Here is a 23,712-nt window from a genome sequence, read left to right on the forward strand (position 1 = left end):
TTGTTTACTTAGTTTTTGTTTTTTGTTTTTTAGATTCATTTGTTGATAGCTGTGAGTTTGTCATTTACTGTTTATAGTTTTGATTTTTTTTCTTAAATGTGTCCCTTTAATATTTTATATAACAATGGTTTGGTGATGATGAACTCCTTTAGCTTTACCTTGTCTGGGAAGCACTTTATCTGTCCTTCCATTCTACATGATAGCTTTGTTGGATAGAGTAATCTTGGTTGTAGGTCCTTGCTTTTCATCACTTTGAATACTTCTTGCCAGTCATTTCTTGCCTTCCAAGTTTCTTTTGAGAAGTCAGCTGATAAGTTTTATAGGCACCCCTTTGTAGGTAACTCCCTTCTTTTCTCTTGTTGCTTTTAAGATTCTCTTTTTATCTTTAACCTTCAGCATTTTAATTATGATGTTTGTGTGGTTCTCTTTGGGTCTAGCTTGTTTGGGACTCTCTGTGCTTCCTAGATTTGTATGTCTATTTCCTTCACCCAGTTAGGGAAGTTTTCCTTCATTATTTTTTCAAGTAAGTTTTCAATTTCTTGCTCTTCTTCTCCTTCTGGCACCCGTATGATTTGGATGTTGGCACATTTGAAGTTGTCCCAGAGGTTCCTAAGCCTCTCCTTGTTTTTTTCAATTCTTCATTCTGTACTGGTTGACTACTCTGTTTCCCTGAAAATAAGACATCCCCCGAAAATAAGACCTAGTGCAATTTTTTTCAAGCTTAGAAATATAAGATCTCCCCTGAAAATAAGACCTAGTGGCAGTTATTGCTACAGCTGCCCCCAAATTCTTGATGGAATTCAGAGTTTGGCTGGTTATACTGATGTTTGTGATGACATGACTATAGTATATTAATAAATATTAATTTTTTGTTCAACAATAAATGTGAATTCTTGTTCATGGAAAAATAAAACATCCCCTGAAAATAAGACCTAGTGCGTCTTTAGGAGCAAAAATTAATATAAGACACTGTCTTATTTTGGGGGAAACACAGTATTTATTTCTTCCTTATGTTCCACGTTGTTGATTTGAACCCCACTTCCTTTCCTTCACCACTGATTTTGTGTGGATTTTTCTTCATTTCACTTAGTATGCCTTCACTTCTTCCCTTACTCATTTGCCACATTCAATCATTTCTCTGAGCATCGTTATCACCAGTGTTTTGAACTCTGCATCTGTTAGGTTGGCTAGCTCCTTGTTGCTTAGTTCTCCCTCTGGAGCCTTGATCTTCTCCCTCTTTTGGGCCATACTTCTCTGTTTCCTCAACTTGACAGGCTCCTGTGTTTGCCTCTGTGTCTTAGAGAAAGCTGTCACATCTGTTATGTTGTAAGGGGCAGAGCCTTAGGTATTTGTCAGTGCTGGGTGATCAATTTCACCACCTTATGGCACTGTATGTGTGGAAGAGGTCAGAGAGAAAACAATGCCACTTGCTCAGCACTCATCCCTTTTAGTCACTTCACCTGCTTCCTATATGTGAGCAGCAACCCTATAGCTGTTGTCCTGGTGATGGTTCCCAGAGTGGGTGGATCTGCATATGTTCTAGGACCTGGAGGCCCTCTAAACGAACTCTCCTGAAAGACAGGCAGTTTATTCCTCTGCCCCAACCCCCTCTTGTTTTTACAGCCAGAAGCAATGAGGCTTTATTTTCCCGGCGCTGGAACCATGAGCTGCGCAGTCTGGCCTTGGACTGGGATTGCTCCCCAGGTGTCCTTCCCAGCTTTTATAATGTGTTCCACTGGCCTGCCACAGCCACTGCCTTGTCACCCCTGCCATTGCCACACTACATCCTCTCTGCCCCTCCTACCTGTCTGAATGAATATTGCTTCTCTATATCTTTGTTTGTTGGACTTCCATGCAGTTCAATTTCCTGGAAGTTCTGGTTGTTCTTTGTTTTGAGGTAGATGTAATTCTTCTTATGGTTGTGGAAGGAGGGAAAGCATGTCTACCTATGCCTCCATCTTGGTCAAAGCTGCTTCTTCCTTACCCACAAGATGCTTGAATCTACATCTAAATCAAAAGGGGCCTAAAATCTGAAACTTCTGAAAGGTACTAAATGTGAACACAAGTTTTAGATGGTCATCTTCTAATACTGTCTCAAACACACATTGAATCCCTCTCCAAGTAATACTTTTCAGAGAGAGAAAAAAAAAAGAGCTAAGTAAATGTGCTAAATAGAATCTGATACTTTAAAAGTAACTTTTCCAACCTTAGATATGTTACTGTTTTCTGTTACATGGAGAGATCTTAAGTATTAATTGAAGGTTTCTAAAAGGGAAGTGAGACATTCTTGCCTCCTTTCTTTCACATTGCCACGATTAAAATAAAAAAGTCAAAGAAAAAAATTTAAAGTAAATATATTTTCCAAATTGCTTGTGAAATATAAACAGCTTTTCTAATGTTTAAAAATACTTAACTATTTCTATAAATTATAGAAGTAATGTCATATAGATTAGTAACTCAAGGTCAATGGCTAATGAAAAGACCTTTAATTAAAGCTTCTGACCATTTTCAAATTCGTCTAGATTCCAGACCACTATCACTACATACATAAAACCTAAAATATATTTCTTACAAAAAATTATTAAGGAAATATAAAATTATTTGTCAAGTTTTTAAACCTTTCTGTTACTCATTTTTATTTTCAGAGTTCTACATTTTCTGCAACTAGGAAAAAAGAAAAAGAAGGGAAAAAAAATACTCCAAAAGATGAGTGAAAAAACCTCACTAAAGATAAAGAAGAGTTTTCTAATCAGGTCAAAATTTGTACTAATCCACAAATTTCTTCCTTCTTATAATGTATTAGCCAAATCAAAATTTCCAGAATAAATTTTCAGCTTCCAACCTACCACACATCCATTGCTACATGGAAAAATCTTAAAAGACTTATTTTTTAAAACAAAATGTTCACTCACCAGATGTCTGAGCTCTTTCAAATCCCGACAGACAGTATAGAAAACTCCAAGAAGAATATTAATGTAAGCAGCATAGAAATCAGCTGAATATTCTGGAGGATGATCGTGAGACAGGATCTTTTGAAGGTTCCCTATTCCCAGGAAACAAACATTAAAATGATTATTAACAGCACCCTACTTTTATCTTCTAGCATTTATAACAAAGTTTTAAAATAGTAATAATTAAAGAATAATAAACTTACAATTAAAAAACGCAAATCTTGAAACTGAGATATAACAATTCTAAATCTAATGTTCTAAAAAAATTACTAAATGTTGCTTGAGACAAATATTAAACAATGACATCCAAAGAAAATCTCAAGAACCTTATTTCTGGCAAAAGCAATATCAGAGACAAAAAAATAATACAGATTCTATTTTATTTTTCTGCCTATTAAGCATATCAACTTGTAAAAACAAGAAGGGGCACTACATAAATTAGCAGTACTACCACTAAACTAAAAAAATGCTCATTTTTTGGTAAAACTAAAAGAATTCATAAATATTTTAATAACCATCATGCTGTCATTCCCCCTTCAATAAAATGTTTTCTTCCTAAAACTTTGTTAACTTTATTTCTCCTCTAGCTTAAAAGTCTTTATAAAGTATCATACATTTAGAGTCCTAAACTTGTATTTATTTATTTATTTTTATATCTATTGGTTTAGAGAGTAGGAGGCAGGGGGAGTGAGAGAAACATCAATGTAAGAGAGAAACATCGGCCAGTTGCCTCCTGGGGACTGAACCCATAACCTAGGTATGTGCCCTGACCAGGGATAGAACTTAACCCTTTGGTGTGCAGGATAATGCTCCAGTGAACTACAGTAGTCCCTCTCTATATTGTGGTTCACTTATCACGGCCTCACTGTATCACAAAATTTTTAAAAATATTATTTATCACAGATTTTTCGCTATATCACGGGATTTTGCGGTACTGTATACGCATGTTGTTAAAGTTACATAGGTTTAACGAGTGTAGAATATGTTTAAGAACATAAGTAGTGTTTATGAAAGTATGGAAAAGGTTAAGGGAGTGGGGAAGGTTAATAAGGGTCTGGGTCCGGTTTATAAGAGTGTGGGAACGGTTTATAAAGCCTTAAAATATATATAAATACTAAAATAAACGTAAGGTTCCTATATTGCAGATTTTCACCTACCATGGGGGGTATAGAACATAATACCCACGATAAGTGAGGGACTACTGTACACTAAACTTGCATTTAATCCTGCTAGAAATATTGTATTATAGGAGGACAGTTGAAATTAAAAAGAGACAACCACCTAATATTCAACATTTTCCAGTTACAATAATAAATCAATTCCCTACTGCAATTCCCTCTGACTTGGTGCAATGGTCTCTTTTTTTAAATTCAATTTATTGGGGTGACATGTGAGAGTATCCGTCCCTGCAGATCACTCAATGCAGATGAAAGAACTGACTCAGAGATGAATTATCTGAGGAGAGAAGGGTGTCTCTCATAGGAGATCACTGATCACTCTTTTCTCAGTCAGGGTTTTTATTGAGTTTGCTACATGCAGAAATGCATGGGGTAAGCATGCAGACCTCCACCAAATAGTTGGGAGTAATAACAAAGGGATAAATCAGCATTGGGAGATAGGCAGCAAGACTGTGAGGCACCAAGGCATATCATAAAACTCTAGATGTCTCTTTACTTAAATATTTTGTTTTCATCACATTTTACTGATAAGAATTTGGGGCAACACAGAGCAGAGCAGGCTTCATTAGCTTCAAAGAGTACATTGCATTCCTATTCTACTTCTAAAACCCTCCAGAGTGTGGGACTGGCAGTATGGTATGTGGGGCACATTTGCCAGCCTGTTAAGACTTACAGGGCCGTGTTTTGGTCCTGGCTCCATACAGCGGCTACAGCCCTCTGTACCACATATACCTGTCTTCCACAGTGACATTCATTAATAAAATTATATAGGTTTCAGGCGTACAATTCTACATCATTATACTATATTGTATGTTTACCACCTCACGCAATAATGGTTTCTTTACATTTCTCAATTAAGAGCTCTTTGAATTTGATACTTTAAACTCATTTCCACAGGGTTCAAGACTTTTGCAGAGGAGGTGCGGGAACAGCAGGCAGCAGCGACTCACAGACACTCAGGTCTACTGAGCACAAGTGTCTGCGGCCCTGCCCTAAGAGGCAAAAGACCAACTCTCGGAACACAGCGCTGCAGGCCTGAGGCTAGCTCCCCAGCCACTTGGGTGCACACCAGCACTTGAGCAAAAAACAAACAAACAAACAAAAAAACACCTCGCTGGCTTTCCCAGAGCACGGTGCGGCCGCTTTCTCGGGGCGCGGCGCGGCAGGCCTGAGCTTAGTTCCCCGGCCACCTTGGGTGCGCACCAGTGCTTGAGCCAAAAAACACCTCAAGGGCTTTACCGGAGCGCGGTGCAGCGGCTTTCTTGGAGCGCAGCGCAGCAGGCCTGAGCTTAGTTCCACGGCCGCCTTGGGCGTGCACTGATGCTTGAGTGAAAAAAACACCTCGCCAGCTTCCCCAGAGCACGGCGTGGCCTGCTTTCCCGGAGCACGGCGTGGCAGACCTGAGGTGGGCTCCTGACTGCCTTGCATTGCACCCTGCCGGCCACCTTGCACACACCGCTGCTGCAAGGAATAGGAATCTCTGACCCATCACATTAGACCAGCTGTGGACGCAGAAAAAGAAGACAACACAAGAAGGCTGAACCTGAGTAAAAACATTCTTTTTTTTTTTTTTTTTTCACTTTTTCCTTTTTCTTTTCTTCCTGAAAGAGGAGGGGAGGAGGGAGGAGGGGAAGGAAGGAGGAAAAAACAAACTATATCTCTAATCTGTTTTATATAATCTTTCCTTCTTATCCCTCTTCTTCAATTGTTGTTTGTTTGTGGGCCTAGTTTAGCCTCCCTTTCACTCTAAATAAATAGAATATAACTATTTAAATCCAATACTATATAATTCCACTTTCCTACTATATTATGCACTCTTCCCCCTTTTTTTCTTCTATAGTTATTAACATACAACGTAAATATTACCTACTGTCTTGCACAGTCTCAACTATTAACTTATTATCCCCTCTCTCAAAAATCATATTTTTCCTTCACTAAAACAACTCTTATCTATTCTTCCTATAGTGTAAAAGCTCTAATCTCGCTACATTTAATTAATACTGGCTCGTTGGCTGACGATAGCAGGATAGAGGATGGGGGATATTTTTGAGGGTGCAGGTCTCCTGCTGCAGCTGTGTGTTTATGTTTTTAACAGCATCTTCACAAAAGAATTCGAGATAAAGTGGATAGAGTGACTCTCAATCAACAAGCCAGAAGGAATATCCTAACAAAAAAATCTGAAATATAACCAGACAGCATAAACAAACGATATAAAAGGTACCCCAAGAACATCAGGCTCAGGAGATCAAAGAGACTGCACCACTGAAACCCCCAGATCTACCATAAAAAATCTCATACCACAAAGGTGGGAAGGCAAAGAAGACAAATCCAAATAACAAAAACAAACAAGAAGAATCCAACATGGTAAGACGCAGAAACAACCTCTCAATGAAAAGAAAAGAGGAATCCCCAGAAAGAGAGGTAGATGGAATAGACACAGCCCAAATGTCAGACATGGAATTCAAAACTATGGTGGTGAAGAAGCTCAATATGCTCGAAAACCTCAAAAACAACTATGACAACCTCCAAGGAAGTTACCAACAGCTTCAAGAAAATTACAGGGAAATTGCAGAGAACTACACCAGCATAAAACAAGACATAGAAACTATCAACAAGAACCAGGAAGAAACGAAGAATGCAATCTCTGAACTGAAAAACACAGTAGAATCAGTCAAAAGCAGACTAAACGAAGCAGAGGATCGGATTAGTGAGTTAGAGGATAATGTAGGTAATAATTCTCAAGTGATACAGCAAAATGAAAAAAGATTGAAAAAATATGAACAAGATGTAAGGGAATTACAGGATACCATTAAAAAAAAATAATATCAGGATCATAGGAATAAGAGAGGGAGAAGAAAAGGAGCATGGAATTGAAAAACTGATAGGAGAAATAGTGACAGAAAATTTTCCGAACCTGATGAGAGAAAAAGTTATGCAAGTCCAAGAAGCACTGAGAGTTCCAATAAAGAGGAACCCCCCAAAACCAACTCCAAGGCACATCATAGTTAAAATGGCAACATTCCAAGACAAAGAGAGAATCCTAAAAGCAGCAAGAGAAAAACAGCAAATAACTTACAAGGGAGCTCCAATAAGGCTATCAACCAATTTCTCAGCAGAAACACTACAAGCCAGAAGGGAATGGTCAAAAATATTTCAAGCAATGAAAAACAAAGGCCTACAACCAAGAATACTCTACCCAGCAAGGCTCTCATTCAAAATAGAAGGTGAAATAAGGAGTTTCTCAGACAAAGGAAAACTAAAAGAATACATCTCCACAAAACCAGCATTGCAAGAGATGCTAAAGGGAATATTCTAAGAAAAAGGAAGAGAAAAAAACAAAAAAAGAGTAGAGGAATAGAGATACAAAAGGGAAATGAATAAATACATGTCAATAATAACCTTAAATGTAAATGGATTAAATGCTCCAATTAAAAGACATAGGGTAATGGAATGGATAAGAAAACAGGACCCACATATTTGCTGTCTACAAGAAACACACCTCAAAACAAAAGATTTACACTGACTGAAAGTAAAGGGATATAAAAAAATATTCCAAGCAAATGGACCAGAAAAAAAAGCTGGAGTAGCAGTCCTCATATCAGACAAAACGGATTTCAAAGCAAGGGTAATAAAAAGAGACAAAGAAGGACATTTCATAATACTTAAAGGAACAATTCATCAAGAAGATATAACACTGATAAACATATATGCACCCAACATAGGAGCACCCAAATACATAAAGCAAATACTAGAAGACCACAAGAAGGATACTAACAACAACACACTCATAGTAGGGGACTTCAGCACTGCATTATCAACAATAGACAGATCATCCAAGCAAAGAAACACCAAGGATATACAGGCATTGAACAACACACTAAACCGCATGGACTTAACTGAAATATATCGAACTTTTCACCCCAAAGAAGCAAAATATACATTCTTTTCAAAGGCACATGGGACATTTTCAAAGATAGACCACATAATAGGACACAAAACAAGCCTCGACAAATTCAAGAAAACTGAAATTATATCAAGCATCTTTTCAGACCACAATGCCTTGAAACTAAAAATCAACCTCAGGGAAAAAAATCAAAGACACCCAAACTCATGGAGAATGAATAACACACTATTAAATAACGAATGGGTTAACAATGACATCAAAGAGGAAATCAAGAAATTTCTAGAAACTAATGACAATGAACACACAACAGCCCAAAACCTATGGGACACAGCAAAAGCAGTCCTGAGAGGGAAGTTCATAGCAATACAGGCATATCTGAAAAGACTAGAAGAATCTCAAATAAAAAAACCTAACCCTAAAGCTACAAGAACTAGAACAACAACAACAAACAAAGCCTAGGGCAAAAAGAAGAAAGGAAATCATCAAGATCAAAGCAGAATTAAACGACATAGAAACAAAACGAACAATCCAAAAAATCAACAAAACTAGGAGCTGGTTCTTTGAAAAAATAAACAAAATTGACAGAAAGAAAAAAAGAGAGAAGACCCAAATAAACAAAATCAGAAATGAAAGAGGAGAAATCACGACTGATACCTCAGAAACACAAACAATTATAAGAAATTACTACAAACAACTATATGGCAAGAAATTTGACAACCTAGTAGAAATGGACAGATTTCTAGAAACATATAATCTTCCAAAACTGAATCAAGAAGAAGTAGAAAGTCTCAACAGACCAATTACAAAGAAGGAAATTGAAACAGTAATCAAAAATCTCCCTGCACACAAAAGCCCTGGACCGGATGGCTTCACAGGTGAATTTTACAAAACATTTAGGGAAGAACTAACTCCTACACTCCTCAAACTATTCCAAAATATCCAAGAAGAGGAAAAAATCCCAAACTCTTTCTATGAAGCCGGTATTACCCTAATCCCAAAACCAGGTCAAGACACAGCAAAGAAAGAAAACTACAGGCCAATATCACTGATGAACATAGATGCTAAAATCCTCAATAAAATTTTAGCAAACAGGATCCAACAGTACATCAAAAAGATCATACACCATGATCAAGTGGGCTTCATTCCAGGGATGCAAGGATGGTTTAATATTCGCAAATCAATAAATATAATACATCACCTAAACAAAATGAAAGACAAAAGTCACATGATCACATCTATAGATGCAGAAAAAGCATTTGATAAAGTACAACACCCATTTATGATGAAAACACTCAGCAAAATGGGAATAGAGGGAGCATACCTTAACATAATTAAGGCTATATATGAGAAGCCTGAAGCCAACATCATACTCAATGGACAAAAACTGAAAGCATTCTCCCTGAAATCAGGAACTAGACAAGGCTGTCCACTCTCCCCACTTCTATTCAACATAGTGTTGGAAGTCCTAGCCACAGCAATCAGACAAGACAAAGAAATAAAAGACATCCAAATTGGGAAAGAAGAAGTAAAACTATCACTATTTGCAGACGACATGATAGTATACCTAGAAAACCCTATAAACTCCACTAAAAGACTACTTGATATAATAAGTGAATTTGGCAAAATAGCAGGGTACAAAATAAATATACACAAATCTAAGGCATTTCTGTACACCAACAATAAAATATCAGAGACAGAGCCAAAAAAGAAAATACCATTTACTATAGCAACAAGAAAAATAAAGTACCTAGGAATAAACTTAACCAAAGAGATAAAAGACCTGTACACTGAAAATTATGCAACATTGAAGAAAGAAATTAAGGAAGATACAAATAAATGGAGGCAAATACCATGTTCTTGGATGGGAAGAATCAACATCATCAAAATGGCCATACTACCCAAAGCAATTGACAAATTCAATGCAATCCCTATTAAAATACCAATGACATATTTCACTGACCTAGAACAAATCCTCCAAAAATTCATATGGAACCAAAAAAGACCCCGAATAGCAAAAGCAATCTTGAAACAGAAGAACACAGCAGGAGGAATCACGATACCAGACATCAAACAATACTACAAAGCCACTGTGATCAAAACAGTCTGGTACTGGCATAAGAACAGACATATAGATCAGTGGAACAGAATTGAAAGCCCAGAAATAAACCCAGGCCTCTATGGTCAACTAATATTTGATAAAGGAGGAAGGAACATAAAATGGAATGAGAAGAGCCTCTTTAACAAATGGTGCTGGGAGAACTGGACAGGGGCTTGCAAAAAAATGAAACTAGACCACCAACTTACACCACACACGAGAATAAACTCAAGATGGATTAAAGACTTAAATGTAAGCCGTGACACCATAAAAGTCCTAGAGGAAAACATAGGCAGGAAAATTTCAGATATCTCATATAACAATATCTTCACGGATACATCTCCTAAGGCAAGAGAAATAAAGGAAAAAATAAAAAAATGGGACTACATCTAACTAAAAAGTTTCTGCTCATCGAAAGAAAATATCAGTAAGATAAAAAGGAAACCAACCATATGGGAAAACATATTTGCCAATGATATCACAGACAGGGGACTGATCTCCAAAATATACAAAGAGCTTATATGACTCAACATCAAGAAAACAAACAACCCAATTAAAAAATGGGCAAAGGACCTGAACAAACACTTTTCCAAAGAGGACATACAGGAGGTCCACAGGCACATGAAAAAATGCTCAACATCACTAGCCATCAGACAGATGCAAGTAAAAACCATAATGAGATACCACTTTACACCTGTCAGAATGGCCATCATCAACAAATCAACAAACAACAAATGCTGGCGAGGATGTGGAGAAACGGGAACCCTACTGCACTGTTGGTGGGAATGCAGACTGGTGCAGCCACTATGGAAAACAGTATGGAATTACCTCAAAAAACTAGAAATGGAACTGCCTTTTGAACCAGCGATTCCACTGCTGGGATTATACCCAAAAAATCCTAAAACCCTAATTCAAAAAAACCTATGCACCCCTATGTTCATAGCAGCCCTGTTTACAATAGCTAAGTGCAGGAAACAGCCTAAGTGCCCATCTGTAGATGAGTGGGTCAAAAAACTGTGGTACATCTACACAATGGAATACTATGCAGCAGAAAGAAAGAAGGAACTCCTGCCATTTGCAACAATATGGGTGGAACTAGAGAGAATTATGCTTAGTGAAATAACCCAGGCAAAGAAAGCAAAATACCATATGATATCACCTAATACAGGAAACTAAAGAGCAACAGAAACGAACTAAATAGGCAAAGACTAGAATAGTAGTCAGTAGTGGGGAGGGGGGAGGGAGAGAAGGGGGATAAGTAAGGGAAGGGTCTAGTCAAGGAACATATATGAATGACTCATGGCCATGGACAATGGGGAGGGATATGATTGTGGGAGAAGGGATGGGCTGGGAGGGGGGAGCAATGGGGGAAAAAATGGGACAACTGTAATTGAAAAACCAAAAAATAAAATTAAAAAAAATAAAAATTAAAATTAAAAAAAAACTTTTGCAATACTTCTAAGCAAAAACTCTTACAAGATGTTCTAATCATATCAATTCCCTTTTGTTTAATGTTCCAAATAAGTGAGCTTTTTTACCATGGCTACTATGCCATTTACCAATAGCTCCTCACTTGAACCATTCATTCTCTTATTCTCTTGTTGCTCACAAGAGAATAAGTTACAGGTGCAAGATCAAACAATATATGTGATCTATCAATATATTCATAAGCAGAAATTTAGAAATAACTATATTCAGGGAATCTTTAAATAAGGGAGTTGATCCACCAAAAAAAAAACCTTACTCAATTCATATTTTTATGTCACAGCTACTGTAAAAAATACACAAAGGCCAGAGCTTGACTTTGAAGTCTATGTATTTTAATATTCTAATAGCAAAATTTTAATCGAACTGTCACTAAGCCTTTTTAAACTATGCATGGGAAAATATTTGATACACAGAAAATTCCCCCAAAAGCCTGAAAATTTAAAGATTAAAAAAAAAAAGTCAGTAAATAACTGGATAGATGGAAGGAACGGGGGGGGGGGGAAGCAGGAAGGAAGGAACAAATGGTCAAACAGATGAACATATACAGGCAAAAAAAAAGATGGTCTATCAATGCACGGATGAGGAAATTTGGAAAACAGTTAAGTCTCCAGCTCAGACTACACTCCTGAACCTCTCCTGAACATCTCTATCTATCTGTTCCTTACTGGTGACCCTCAGTGCCATGTGTGAAAACTGATTAGATATTACCACGGGCCCATTTCAGTCCTGATGAAAGTCCTTTAAGAATTAGAAATCTTACTGTGTGGCTCTAGAAGTAATGAGCTGCTCAGTTATAGGCTACAGACAAAATATCGAGTACAACTTGAAGCCATGCCAGCTCTACAATATAGGACTATTCACAAACTTATTAAAAATATCCCATTTCTTACAGGAAACTAAAAATAGTGCACTAACAGGTAGTAAATAAAAGAAAGGAAATAATCATTTGATTGGTTTTATGGTGTCTTAAAATTCCGCTCTCAAATTACCATTTCTAACTTGGAGAGGAACTTCTGCTTCTAATCATGAGGGAGCAAGAGGATCCAGAAATACTATTCTAAAATAAATAACAGAAAAATTGGACAAAATACAGAAATATAGAATACAACTATTTTCAGACACCAAACAACAGGTAGTAAAGGGCTGTGATACGTAAAAAAAGGGAAATAGATGAGATGAGTCCCACCATCAGGAAGGCTTTCTAACTAGAGGTAATTTTAGAGTTCCAAAAGGAGCCCATTAATCTCACTAAATTAAAGAGACAGAGATGAGAGTACATGGAGCTAAGGTAGCTAGAATTTGTGGAGCAGAATACATAAGGGAGCTATGTAAGACAGAGCTCCAGAAATCTGCACAAAGGTTCCCCCTGAGTCTTGGTTGAATACCAACATGTATATCAATAGAGTAAACCCCACCAAGGCCAAAAACAGTTATTGGAGAGCTATAAGTCAAACAGCTCCCAGAGTTCACACATGTGAATCATTCATGTTGCCACCAGTCAGAATGGAAAAACTGGTGAATATGTGGGGCATTTAGCAGAGATCCCAGAAGGGCTATGTCTTAGAAGTGGAGCTAAAATTAGCCATGGAAAAAAGACTAGATCCTATCTCCAAAAAAGAGCTTAAAAATAGCCTTAAAAGGGTCAAATACAGCTTTAACTAATTTCAATGCTTACCAGAAAAAAGTCCAACATGCATAAAAAACACAATATCATACAATAAAAAATTACTAAACACATGAAAAACCATAATGGATACCCATTACAGAGAAAAATTAGTCAACAGAAACAAACCCAAAATGAAAGACGTAATAGAATTAGTAGACAAGAGCATTAAAACAACTATTATAAATATGCTCAAGGATATAAAGGAAAATCAAAGTATAAGATCTGAAATGAAAAATTCTACTGGATGGGATTGACTGCAGATTAGACACAGAAAAAGCAGATCAGTGAACTTTTAAAGGCATAGAAACAAAAACTATCCCAAATAAAACATAAAGAAAAAAATATTTAAAGTTAAAGAAGAGATTCAGTGGGACAATATCAAGTGGACTAACATACATATAATGCAGTCCTAGAAAAATGGAACTGGCGGTTAAATTTTTGAAGAAATAAAGGCTGAAAATTTTCCAAAGTTGATGAAACTGTACATTCATATATCCAAGAAGCTCAACAAATCTCAAGTAGAATAAATAACATACTTTTTCTTGCCTTTTTATTTCTTTACAGCACAAATAAAGTATTATGGGGTTTATAATAAATGTAGAAGTAAAATGCAGGACAACAATAGCACAAAGGTGGTAAAATAGATGATTATAAGTCACTGAGATTTTCGTTATTAGAGCATAACTTAGCCTAACTGATACAATAACTAAACCAAAAACATGACCAACTGCATTCTAATCCACCTGAAGAAATAAGAAATGAATTTCCAAAGGATGAGCAATCTTCATGTGGCAGAGTCCAGAAAACAAGTATTCCACATTTCTCCCCTATTGTCACCGCTGAGTGGAGGGTAGCCTCAATATTAGACACCATATTCCTAAAGATGACATATGTATCAAAAAGTATTATATAATTTGGTGACTTAGCCACTAAGATTATCCTCTTGCCCTGGTTCTATGCTTACTTATTCTGACACTAATTTGGCTTATCAATTAGTGCTTCCTTTCTGAATGCCTTTTTGAGTGATTATGGTATTTTTGCTTAAAAAAAAAAAAAACTTAAAATGTAAAAGGCACTAAAATTTAATAATGATTAAATTAGCTCCATTATTATATACTTTTCAAAAATCTATTAGTTCACACTTTCTAAAACTGGCAAGATCACTTTTGTAATTTAATTACGATCTTAAATTATCTTCATCTACGCTGCTTTATATCTTTTCACTTTTTAAAATTTTAATGAAATTCTATAATTTATTATACCATACTTTAACTCAACTTCACTAAGATGCAGAAAACCAGAATTTTTATAATCTTAAGTATTCTAAATAATTTTTCAATACTGAAGCCTAAAATGGACCATGAAAAAATTTAACTTCAAACAGTGATGACATAGGTATAAAGAAAACTTCTTAATGTAATCTTTTGATTTATTCTTTTCTTCCTACCCATTTCTCTTCTTATTTTGTGAATTTCAAGAAAGAGAAGAGAAGCTATTCAAAATAAGGGCTCCCTTCATCTACTTTTTTTTTTTTTTTTTTAATCTCAAGTTAGTTAACGTAGGAGATGTGTTTTGATTGTTCTTGTAAAAATAGGCAAAAATGTGTTCATCTAAACAATGAATGTTCATAGTTCAGAAGGCTGGTGTTAATGAGGCCAATGTCAAGGAAATTTTTTTTTTTTTTTTTGGAGCCTGCTAACCATTTTATGCTTCACAGTTATAATCTTTGAATCAGAAGTATCACACTTGTATAGTGACATCACAGTATTAATCTATAAAACTATTCAGGATCACAAAAAGCTATTATTTTCTCCAAAGATAAAATCCTCAGGATCTATGAAATGCAAGATTAAGGACAAACCAAAAAGAAATAAGAAACACAAGGGTTACCAGTTGGTAGTTTAAGAGTCACAGTAGCCCTGGCTGGTGTGGCTCAGTGGATTGAGCGCCAGCCTGCGAGCCAAAGCAGGTGGGGGGCAAGAGGCAACCACTCATTGATGTTTCTTTCCCTTTCTTTCTCCCTACCAAACCCTCTCTCTAAAAATAAATAAATAAAATCTAAAAAAACACCCTCCCCGCAAAAAGTCACACTAATAAAAAATGAGATTTACAAAATGAAAAATACATCTCACACAATACTTAATCCAAGCTCAAGGTAAATAAAAGATTTCAATACAATTTTAATGTGCTTTGCCAATCTAATCTGATTCTTATTTGTATGGATGTTACAACTGCAAAATATACATATTAATTACTAGCTAAAAAAATGTAAAAACACACCATTAGCATAAATATGAGAACTGCTTATTCAAAAAATTTTAGTAATTACACAAGAATAACCCCTCAGATTCCAAAATAAAACTTATATAAATGCAGAAACATAAGCAACATTTTGAGATTGAACATAAACTTGAACAAATTAAGACATTAGAGTATTAAAAAAAATAATAAAAAAGACATTAGAGTATTCCATCTGAACATGCTAGCTTAATCTTCCGAAGACTATTTTATTGAAATTATCACTTGTCAAAACAATGTTTTAAAATTTACCTATGCTATAATCAGGGAAATACAAGACGAATGGCTCAAAGCATCCAGTATTTGGACGAAACTTTTCCCAAATAATTTCACTGAGAAAGATTACAGTCACATTTCTATCACTCTGTGAAAGGAAAAAAAGTAACTTTGAAACATTTAAAAATCTTAATGAGAGCAGTAATTCCATTTGAATTTTTCTTTCAAATAAATCCAGCAAATTTCCAACATATAACAAATTATCTGCATATTAATAAGGCATATTTAGAAAACCCAATCAAGGAGTTCATCCACTTGCAAATTTAAATACATAATTACTTGGAATTTCCATAAAACTTTTAGGTTAATCAACATTTCAGTTACCTATGAATGCTAGGGCTTATTTTATAAAAATTAAGCAACACATTTGCTTAAATAATTAAGACAAAACCTTTTTATGGGAATTTTCAAAGAAATTATTAGCTTTTAATCAGTAAACAAAAAAAGGCAAAGCTTAACATCTCTCATCATTGAAATGCCTATAGCAACCCAGAAAAAAAAGAAATACAAGTTGAAGAAAAACAGATAAGCCATATTATATAACCACATATTACTGTTAGAAAAATTTAGTTTTTTAAAGGTTATTTTCACACAAATTATTAAGTAAAATTGACTTCACATATACATTAAAAATACAAACAAGCATGATCTAAAACACCAGTGTTAAGTAAACAGACATCTTTTGAAGTATATTTAGAAATTATAATTAGCATACAAAAAGAACATTAAGGGAATAGCCCCCGTGTATTTTATCCCTCTATAGAGTGGCCACAAATGCCCTATACATGCTAGTTAGAATTTATCGGTAGACACCTCTGCATTCTCAAGACAAATTTTAATTTTTCCCATATTCTTTTAAATCTCCCAAGTTAACAAGCAGCTTCAACAACAATTCTCTTTTCTGGTAGAGTGAGATTACTATGCATCTTTTAATTTTCTTCAGTTTCCGTAATTAAAATTAAAAGAAAAGTGAAAGCTGTTTTGTTCTTCATTATCCTTAGGACCCTATTTCATAAGGAAATTAAGACTACACCTTGATGGTGATTTACTATTTATTGATTCCTAACTTATGTGTAACCTCATATTCCAATTTTCATTATTTAGAAAAAAATAATTTGGCTAACAAAGGCAGCTGAGAATTTCATAAATTAGTAATTCCACAAAATCTAGCATTAATGAAAGGAAAAGATTTTACTTTCAAATGCTCTTTCTTATAACCTCATTAATTTTTAATAATCCTTGAATTTATTTCAATAGGGATAAAAAAAATACTCTAAACACAATCTTAATTCAAAGCATTGAGTTGTTTTTGCTTTAATGTTTTTTATTTTCTTCAGTTTCCATAATTAAAATTCAAACAAAAGTGAAAGGCCTAACTACTGTGAAGGATACGAAGTCACCATTACTGGACATTAGGGGAAAAAAATGGGGTAAGCTATACTGGAAAGGTAAGAGGACAGCAGGAATGCACTCAGGATACCACACAAGGAGTCCTAGACCAAAGCAATGGGAAATATTGGATGTGGATGCAAACACAACAAATAATAAAAAAGAGAAGGAATCCCTGATCTCAGCAGTAAAGTGCCCAGAGTTAATAAAACTGAAAAAGGCGAGACTGTGTGAGGAAACTTCCAGGATAAGCCACCAGGAACTGCACTTAATCTCCTCCTGTCCTCTCCATATTGGCCCCAGAAAACTATTACTAAAAGTGAATTTTAGGAGTTGGCCTGAGGCATACAAATGATTTCAGCAGCACTTGGAAAGTCTCTCTGAACTTCTGGCACTTTCTCAAATTTGAGTAATGTCTTTAACTTTTAAAAGGTGGAAATGCTGCTCTAAGCATTATCTCCCCAAGTATTTACTTAATTTTTATTATAATGTTACTTAATATTTAAATAATTCAGACATAAAACTAGGCAGATATAAACTATTTATGCTCAAAGCAACTTAAAAATTATAAAACCAACAAAAAATTTTAAGTTAATGCAAAATTAGAAAACCAATAAAATTTAAGCTGGCATTAACTGAATAAGGCGAAGGATACTGTTTGCTCAAACTAAACCTTTGCTCGCTTTGTGAACATGGTTCTAATAGAAAAAGATCCAAGGTTCTTTTGAATTTAGCATACGTTTAACAACTGGTACTGGTGAACACTGAATTCTCTCACCAATTTACCCTGTTTTTTGTCCTAATAATATTTAGCTTTCACCCAACACATATATAAATGAAAAAAAGATGCCTGCTGTTTTTCCAGGCCATGACAATTAGAGTAGTATTAATACTATTCAGTGCCAACACAATTGTGAATTGAAATATAAAGCTGGTTCTGATGCTGAGTGAACATGATATAGAACTCAAAATAATCCAGGACAGACACACTATTATTTTTTTTAATTACTAAAATTTTAAAATTCTCGTAGTAAGTTTAAAGTCTAGCCCACTGCCATTTAGTTTAGCTAACACCTAAAATCTTTTACCAGAAAGCAGTGTTAGTCACTTACAATTAGAAATAAAAGCTAAAATTGAAGAATAAATGTTATCAAGTCACAAATTGGTTATAACTCTGAAAAAAAGCTAGTTTCACTCATAATATATAAATGCAAATTAATATATCAAGATATCATTTCTCACCTATTAGAACAGCAAAAGGAAAGATGCTGACAACACAATCTATTGATTAGGCCATAGGAAAAAGAGACTCATACATTACTTACCAATTCTTGTAACCTAAGAAACCCAGGCAAAATGTTCGCTTCCATATCTCTTAAATACTCTGCTTTATCTAGAACCTTATATAAAAAAAAAAACAATGCAGCATCAAAATCAACTTGGAAAGCCCTTTACAAAACATTTACAATTATGTTATAAATATTACAAATATTAATAATGTACAATTCAAGAATTAAAGTTCTATGTTAAAAAATTATAATTTTTAGTTGCTACTTGTATTTGTGGAAGACATTTTAAATAGGTCAAATATGTTAAAAATGAACTATAACATGTTTTAACTCAAATTTCTAAATAGAAAATTGGTCATTTTGAGCTGCATTAAAAGGTTTATTTTACACGTAAATTATGAAAAAGATAATAAGATGCTAAGGACATTTTCTTAGGTTTCCAAGAAATACAACCATGTTGTGCATTTTTTATTCCACTTAGTAAAAGATAAATGTCCACCTTGAACCAAAAATTACAGTTCTTTCTGACCCAAAAGAGACACGGAAAATTCTGAATTTCATCACGTAAAAACTTTTCTTGCCTGGACTTGAACTGCATTCTAAACCATGCTTAACTGGATAACTAATTGTTTTTGAAAAATAACATTTTTGTTCAGTGTTAAGACAATGCTATTAGGACTGTGTTTTTTAAAAAAGGTACTTATCTGTTAAGAGACATATAGTACATATATGATATGTAAATGCAGTACAGGTACAATATACAGATTTATGAATGACATATATATGATATACATATATAGTAGATATATAGGGTAGATAAAATATATAATGTATTTTTATGGATGACAATGTGATTCAGGGAACAATAAATGAGGTACAAGATGACACAGAAGTCTAGCCACATGTTAGTAATTACTGAAGCTAGATAATGGGTTCATTTCAGTATACTATACTATTCCTTTTATGTTTTTGAAATTTTCATTAAAAATTTTTTTTAATTTGTTTTTTAAAAGATTTTTTAAATTATTTTTTAGAGAGAGCGGAAGGGAGGGTGAAACATAGATGTGCAAGACAAACAATTGGTTGCCCCTTGTGCGCCTCCAGCTGGGGGCCCGGCCCGCAACCCAAACCAGGCATGTGCCCTGACAGGGAATCAGACCAGTAACCTTTTGGATCACAGGCCAACACTCAATCTACTGAGCCACACCAGCTAAGGCAAAAATAAATTTTTTAAATCTGCCTGAAGATGTCATCCATCAGTCTATTAAAAAAAAAAAAAATCAAGGCCTTAAAAACACTATTTAAAACATTTACTCTAGCCCTAGCTGGGTGGCTCGGTTGGTTGGAACACTGTCCCATATACCGAAACGGTGCAGGTTCGATCCCTGGTCGGGGCGTGTACGAGAGGCAGTCTTGATGTTTCTTCCACTCCCTGTCCCTCCCTCCCTCTCTCTCTGAAATAAAAAAATATACATCCTTGAGTGAAAATAAAAAATAATTTTTTACTCTAACATTTTTTACTCTAACATTTTTTACTCTTTGTTATGGGAATTTAAAAATATACACAAAGTTAAGGAGATTAGTACCAGGAATTCCCAAATATTTCACCCAACTCCAACAAACATTAACATATAACCAATCTTATTTCTTCTATCCACTCCCCATTTTTTCCTCCACCATCTTGCTGACAATTTAAAGCAAATCCCAGATATACCATTCTCCATAAATATGCCACTATGCAGCTATAATTGATGAATTTTTTAAAACATAACTACAGGGTCATTATCATGCCTAAAAACTTAAAACAATATTCCTTAATATCAAATATTTAAATTTCCCCACTTATTCCAACAATGCCTTCCTTCTTTTTTTCTATCCTCACCTGAGGACATTACTTTTCATTTTATTTTATTTTTTAGAGAGAGAGTGGGAGAAAGGGAGAGAGAGAAACATTGATTGGTTGCCTCCCGTTCATGCCCGGACCAGGAATGGAACTCGCAACCTAGGCATATGTCCTGACTGGGAATCAAACCCACAACCCTTCGGTTATGGGCCAACATTCCAACCAACTGATCCACATTGGCCAGGGCCCATAGGTGTCTTCTTAGAGTTAGCTTATTTGAGTCAGGATCCAAAAAGGTCCAAACGTTGCATCTTATTATATTTGGTTTATTTGTCATATAAATCTGCCTTAAAGAACAGTTCCAGTGACTTCAGTGTTATTTGTTAGAAAAACTAGGTCAGGGAGGGGCAGGAGCGAGCAATGGGAGAAAGATGGGACAACTGTAATAGAACAATAAAAAAATGGAAAAAACAAAACAAAAAAACCCTAAAAAGCCACCTCTTAATAAATTAAACTTTATGACTAAACACAGGACTTCTCCAATCTTTAATTTCCTTATTTGTAAAAAGAGCTAATAATTACAAAAATCTGTGCTTTGTGAAATCATTAGTACATATTTAGATTCTTTTTGATTCAGCCATTCCTCCTGTGGTAATAAGAAATGAACACAATAAACAATGCCTAAGATGCTACCAAATAATTACTTTGTATTCTGAAGAAAGACACTGATCACTCTTCAGTTGATAATACCCAGAACACATAAGTCAGAACTGAGCTCTATCTTATTTAAATATGCATTCAGAACACTAGAAATTCCTTAAAACACTGCTCAAATTTATATCTAGTTAATTCATATCCCCAGACAACTACACATCAAAAGTCTGACAACCCACTTGATCTATTACTATTAGTTCTGTCACGCAGAATCAGTATTAGAGTGGTTCTCTAATTTATTTCTTACTTTATTCTCAATTTTAACATAACACTTAAGAATCATTAAGACAGCAATACAACACCAATGAATATTATAAGAAATAAACTTAAGTTTGAGTGCATACATATTAATACATATCATATTTTGTAACAAGATGGTCTCAATGATTAAACCTTCAGGAGAGTAATGTGATCTTAAACATGAAATAACATGAGAACTGGTTTCTAAATTCAAAATTTCAAGAGAATTTTCCTACCTCCAATTCCAAAAAAGAGGAAAGAAAAACCAGGTCATCTGTCTTGTAGAATTTTCTACATTCTGGATTGGCTGATTGCATTTCTGTAGTGTAATTTAATGTGTTCCTATATACCCAATATTTACTGTATAATAATAGGTAGATTGAGACTTTTGATCAAATTCATGTTAGAGTTTTGGACAAGAATACTTCACAACTAGTGCTGTGTATTTCTTACTAAATTACATTCATTCCTTGCCTCTCCCAACTTCCGGTGGCTGCCAGCACTCTATGGTGACTGCATCGTTCCCATCTTCAGGGCCAACACCTTTAAGTTTCTCACTCTTGCTTACCTGTTTCTGTTATCCAGCCATCTCCTCTGTGTATGTAGTGTAGTCAAATCTCTCACCTCTCCCCTATATGGACATTTGTGATTGTACTTTGGGCCTACCCAAAGTTTCCAGGTAAATCTTCCTATCTCAAGATTTTTGACTTAATCAAATCTGCAATAACTCATTTGCCAAATGAGGTAATATTTACAAGTTCCAGGAATTTGGACCTGATACCTTCAGGGACCACTTATTCTGCCTACTGCAGTGCTCTAGTAAATAAAACTACCATGGTAACCAAGGAGCTGGGGTTTCATTTTTTATATATATTTATTATCATGAATTCATGGATTTTAACATAACTAATGTGCTGGCATCCACTGAATTCATTACTCTTTTTTATGGTTAAAATGCCCCATCTTTAGCCAGTTAAAGCCCCTTCAAACTGCCTTCATTTTTTTTTTTTTATCCTCAGCGTTATTGAGATATAATTGACACATTACACTGTACAAGTTTAAAGTGTATGTGTTGATTTAATACATTTGTGTATTACAAAATGACTACCACCATGATGTTAGCTAACACCTCTATCATCTCACATAGTTACCATTTCTTTTTGGTGGTGAGAACATGTAAGCTATACTCTACTCACTTAACAACTTTCAAGTATATATAATTCAATATTATTAACTATAATCACTATGTTCTTCATGAGAATCCTCAGAACTTAAGTCTGTACCCTTTGACCAATATCTCCTATTTCCCTTTACCCTCTTAACTCCTGACAACCACCATTCTATTTTGTTCCTATGAATTTAGCTTTTTTTCTAGATTCCACATATAAATGAGGTCATATAGCATCTGTCTTTCTCTGACTTATTTCACTTAGCATAATACCCTGAAGATCCATCCATATTGTTGCAAATGGCAGGATTTCCTTCTTTCTCATGGCTGAACAGTAAGTACTTCATTGTAAAAAATATAATATAAACTGAGCGTTTTCAAAATGGAGCCAGAGCTGCAATCTAGAGGAACCACTTAGCATGTCTTGTTCCATTAATCTTTGCACTGGGCCAGACCTTTGCACTGGATTAAAAGAACATTCCTTTACAAACAACTGTTTGTAAAGCCAGCAGGAAAGCAGACATCCTAACCGCAAGGACTGATGATTGTGGACTCTCTAGTTAAAGACAGAATCAGTAACCAATCATACATAGCAAAGAGTAGCTCAGCCTGTTAGCATCAACCAGAATTCTTTACATGTCATTATTGTTACTTTTCTCATAAAAACCCCGTTTTCACCCTGTAACTAAGACAGTATTGGGCTTCTGCCTAAATCTGTACTACCCAAACTGCAATTCTTTGATCCCAAATAAATACTTCTTGCCTCTCATTTCAGCTTTTCAATTTTAGGTTGATAACATATACTACATCTCAATCCACTGACAAATATTTAGGTTGTGAATAATGCTGTAATGAACATGGGAGTGCAGATATCTCTTTAAGATCCTGACATCATTTCCTTGGACTATACAAGGTCTGTCCAGAAGGTATACAGCTATGTAATAGGAGAAACAGACATTTATTGAAGATACAAAATACAAGAAAACAAGAAACATTGTACCTAGGACAATGATGCCTCAGTCCCCTACAAAGTAGGCACCTTGAGACCTCACACAGTTTTCCCAATCGCCATCAGCGGCCCCATCATATTTTGCTGAATCTCACTGATGGACTGAAATTTCTCCCTTTCAAAAGTGATTTTAGTTTTGAGAAAAGCCAGAAGTTGCAGGCTGCCAACTCTGGGCTACAGGAGAGCTGTATCTCCTGGGTGATA

General features: G+C 35.1%; 1 protein-coding gene across 2 annotated transcripts in view; it reads right to left on the reverse strand.

The window, feature by feature from the left end:
• Positions 1-23,712, reverse strand: part of ORC5 (origin recognition complex subunit 5) — a 98,452-nt gene that overhangs the window by 62,392 nt on the left and 12,348 nt on the right. For both annotated transcript variants that reach the window (XM_090286740.1, XM_090286741.1), the window contains exons 4-6: positions 18,571-18,645; positions 15,833-15,944; positions 2,913-3,043 (exon numbers count right to left, since the gene is read on the reverse strand). In XM_090286740.1, coding sequence (XP_090142866.1) covers positions 2,913-3,043; positions 15,833-15,944; positions 18,571-18,645 — 318 coding nt within the window. The remainder of the gene's footprint in view (positions 1-2,912; positions 3,044-15,832; positions 15,945-18,570; positions 18,646-23,712) is intronic.

This window comes from Furipterus horrens, unplaced genomic scaffold, assembly GCF_987537825.1.
Source record: "Furipterus horrens unplaced genomic scaffold, mFurHor1.1.pri manual_scaffold_9, whole genome shotgun sequence".
Taxonomy (NCBI): Eukaryota; Metazoa; Chordata; class Mammalia; order Chiroptera; family Furipteridae; genus Furipterus; species Furipterus horrens.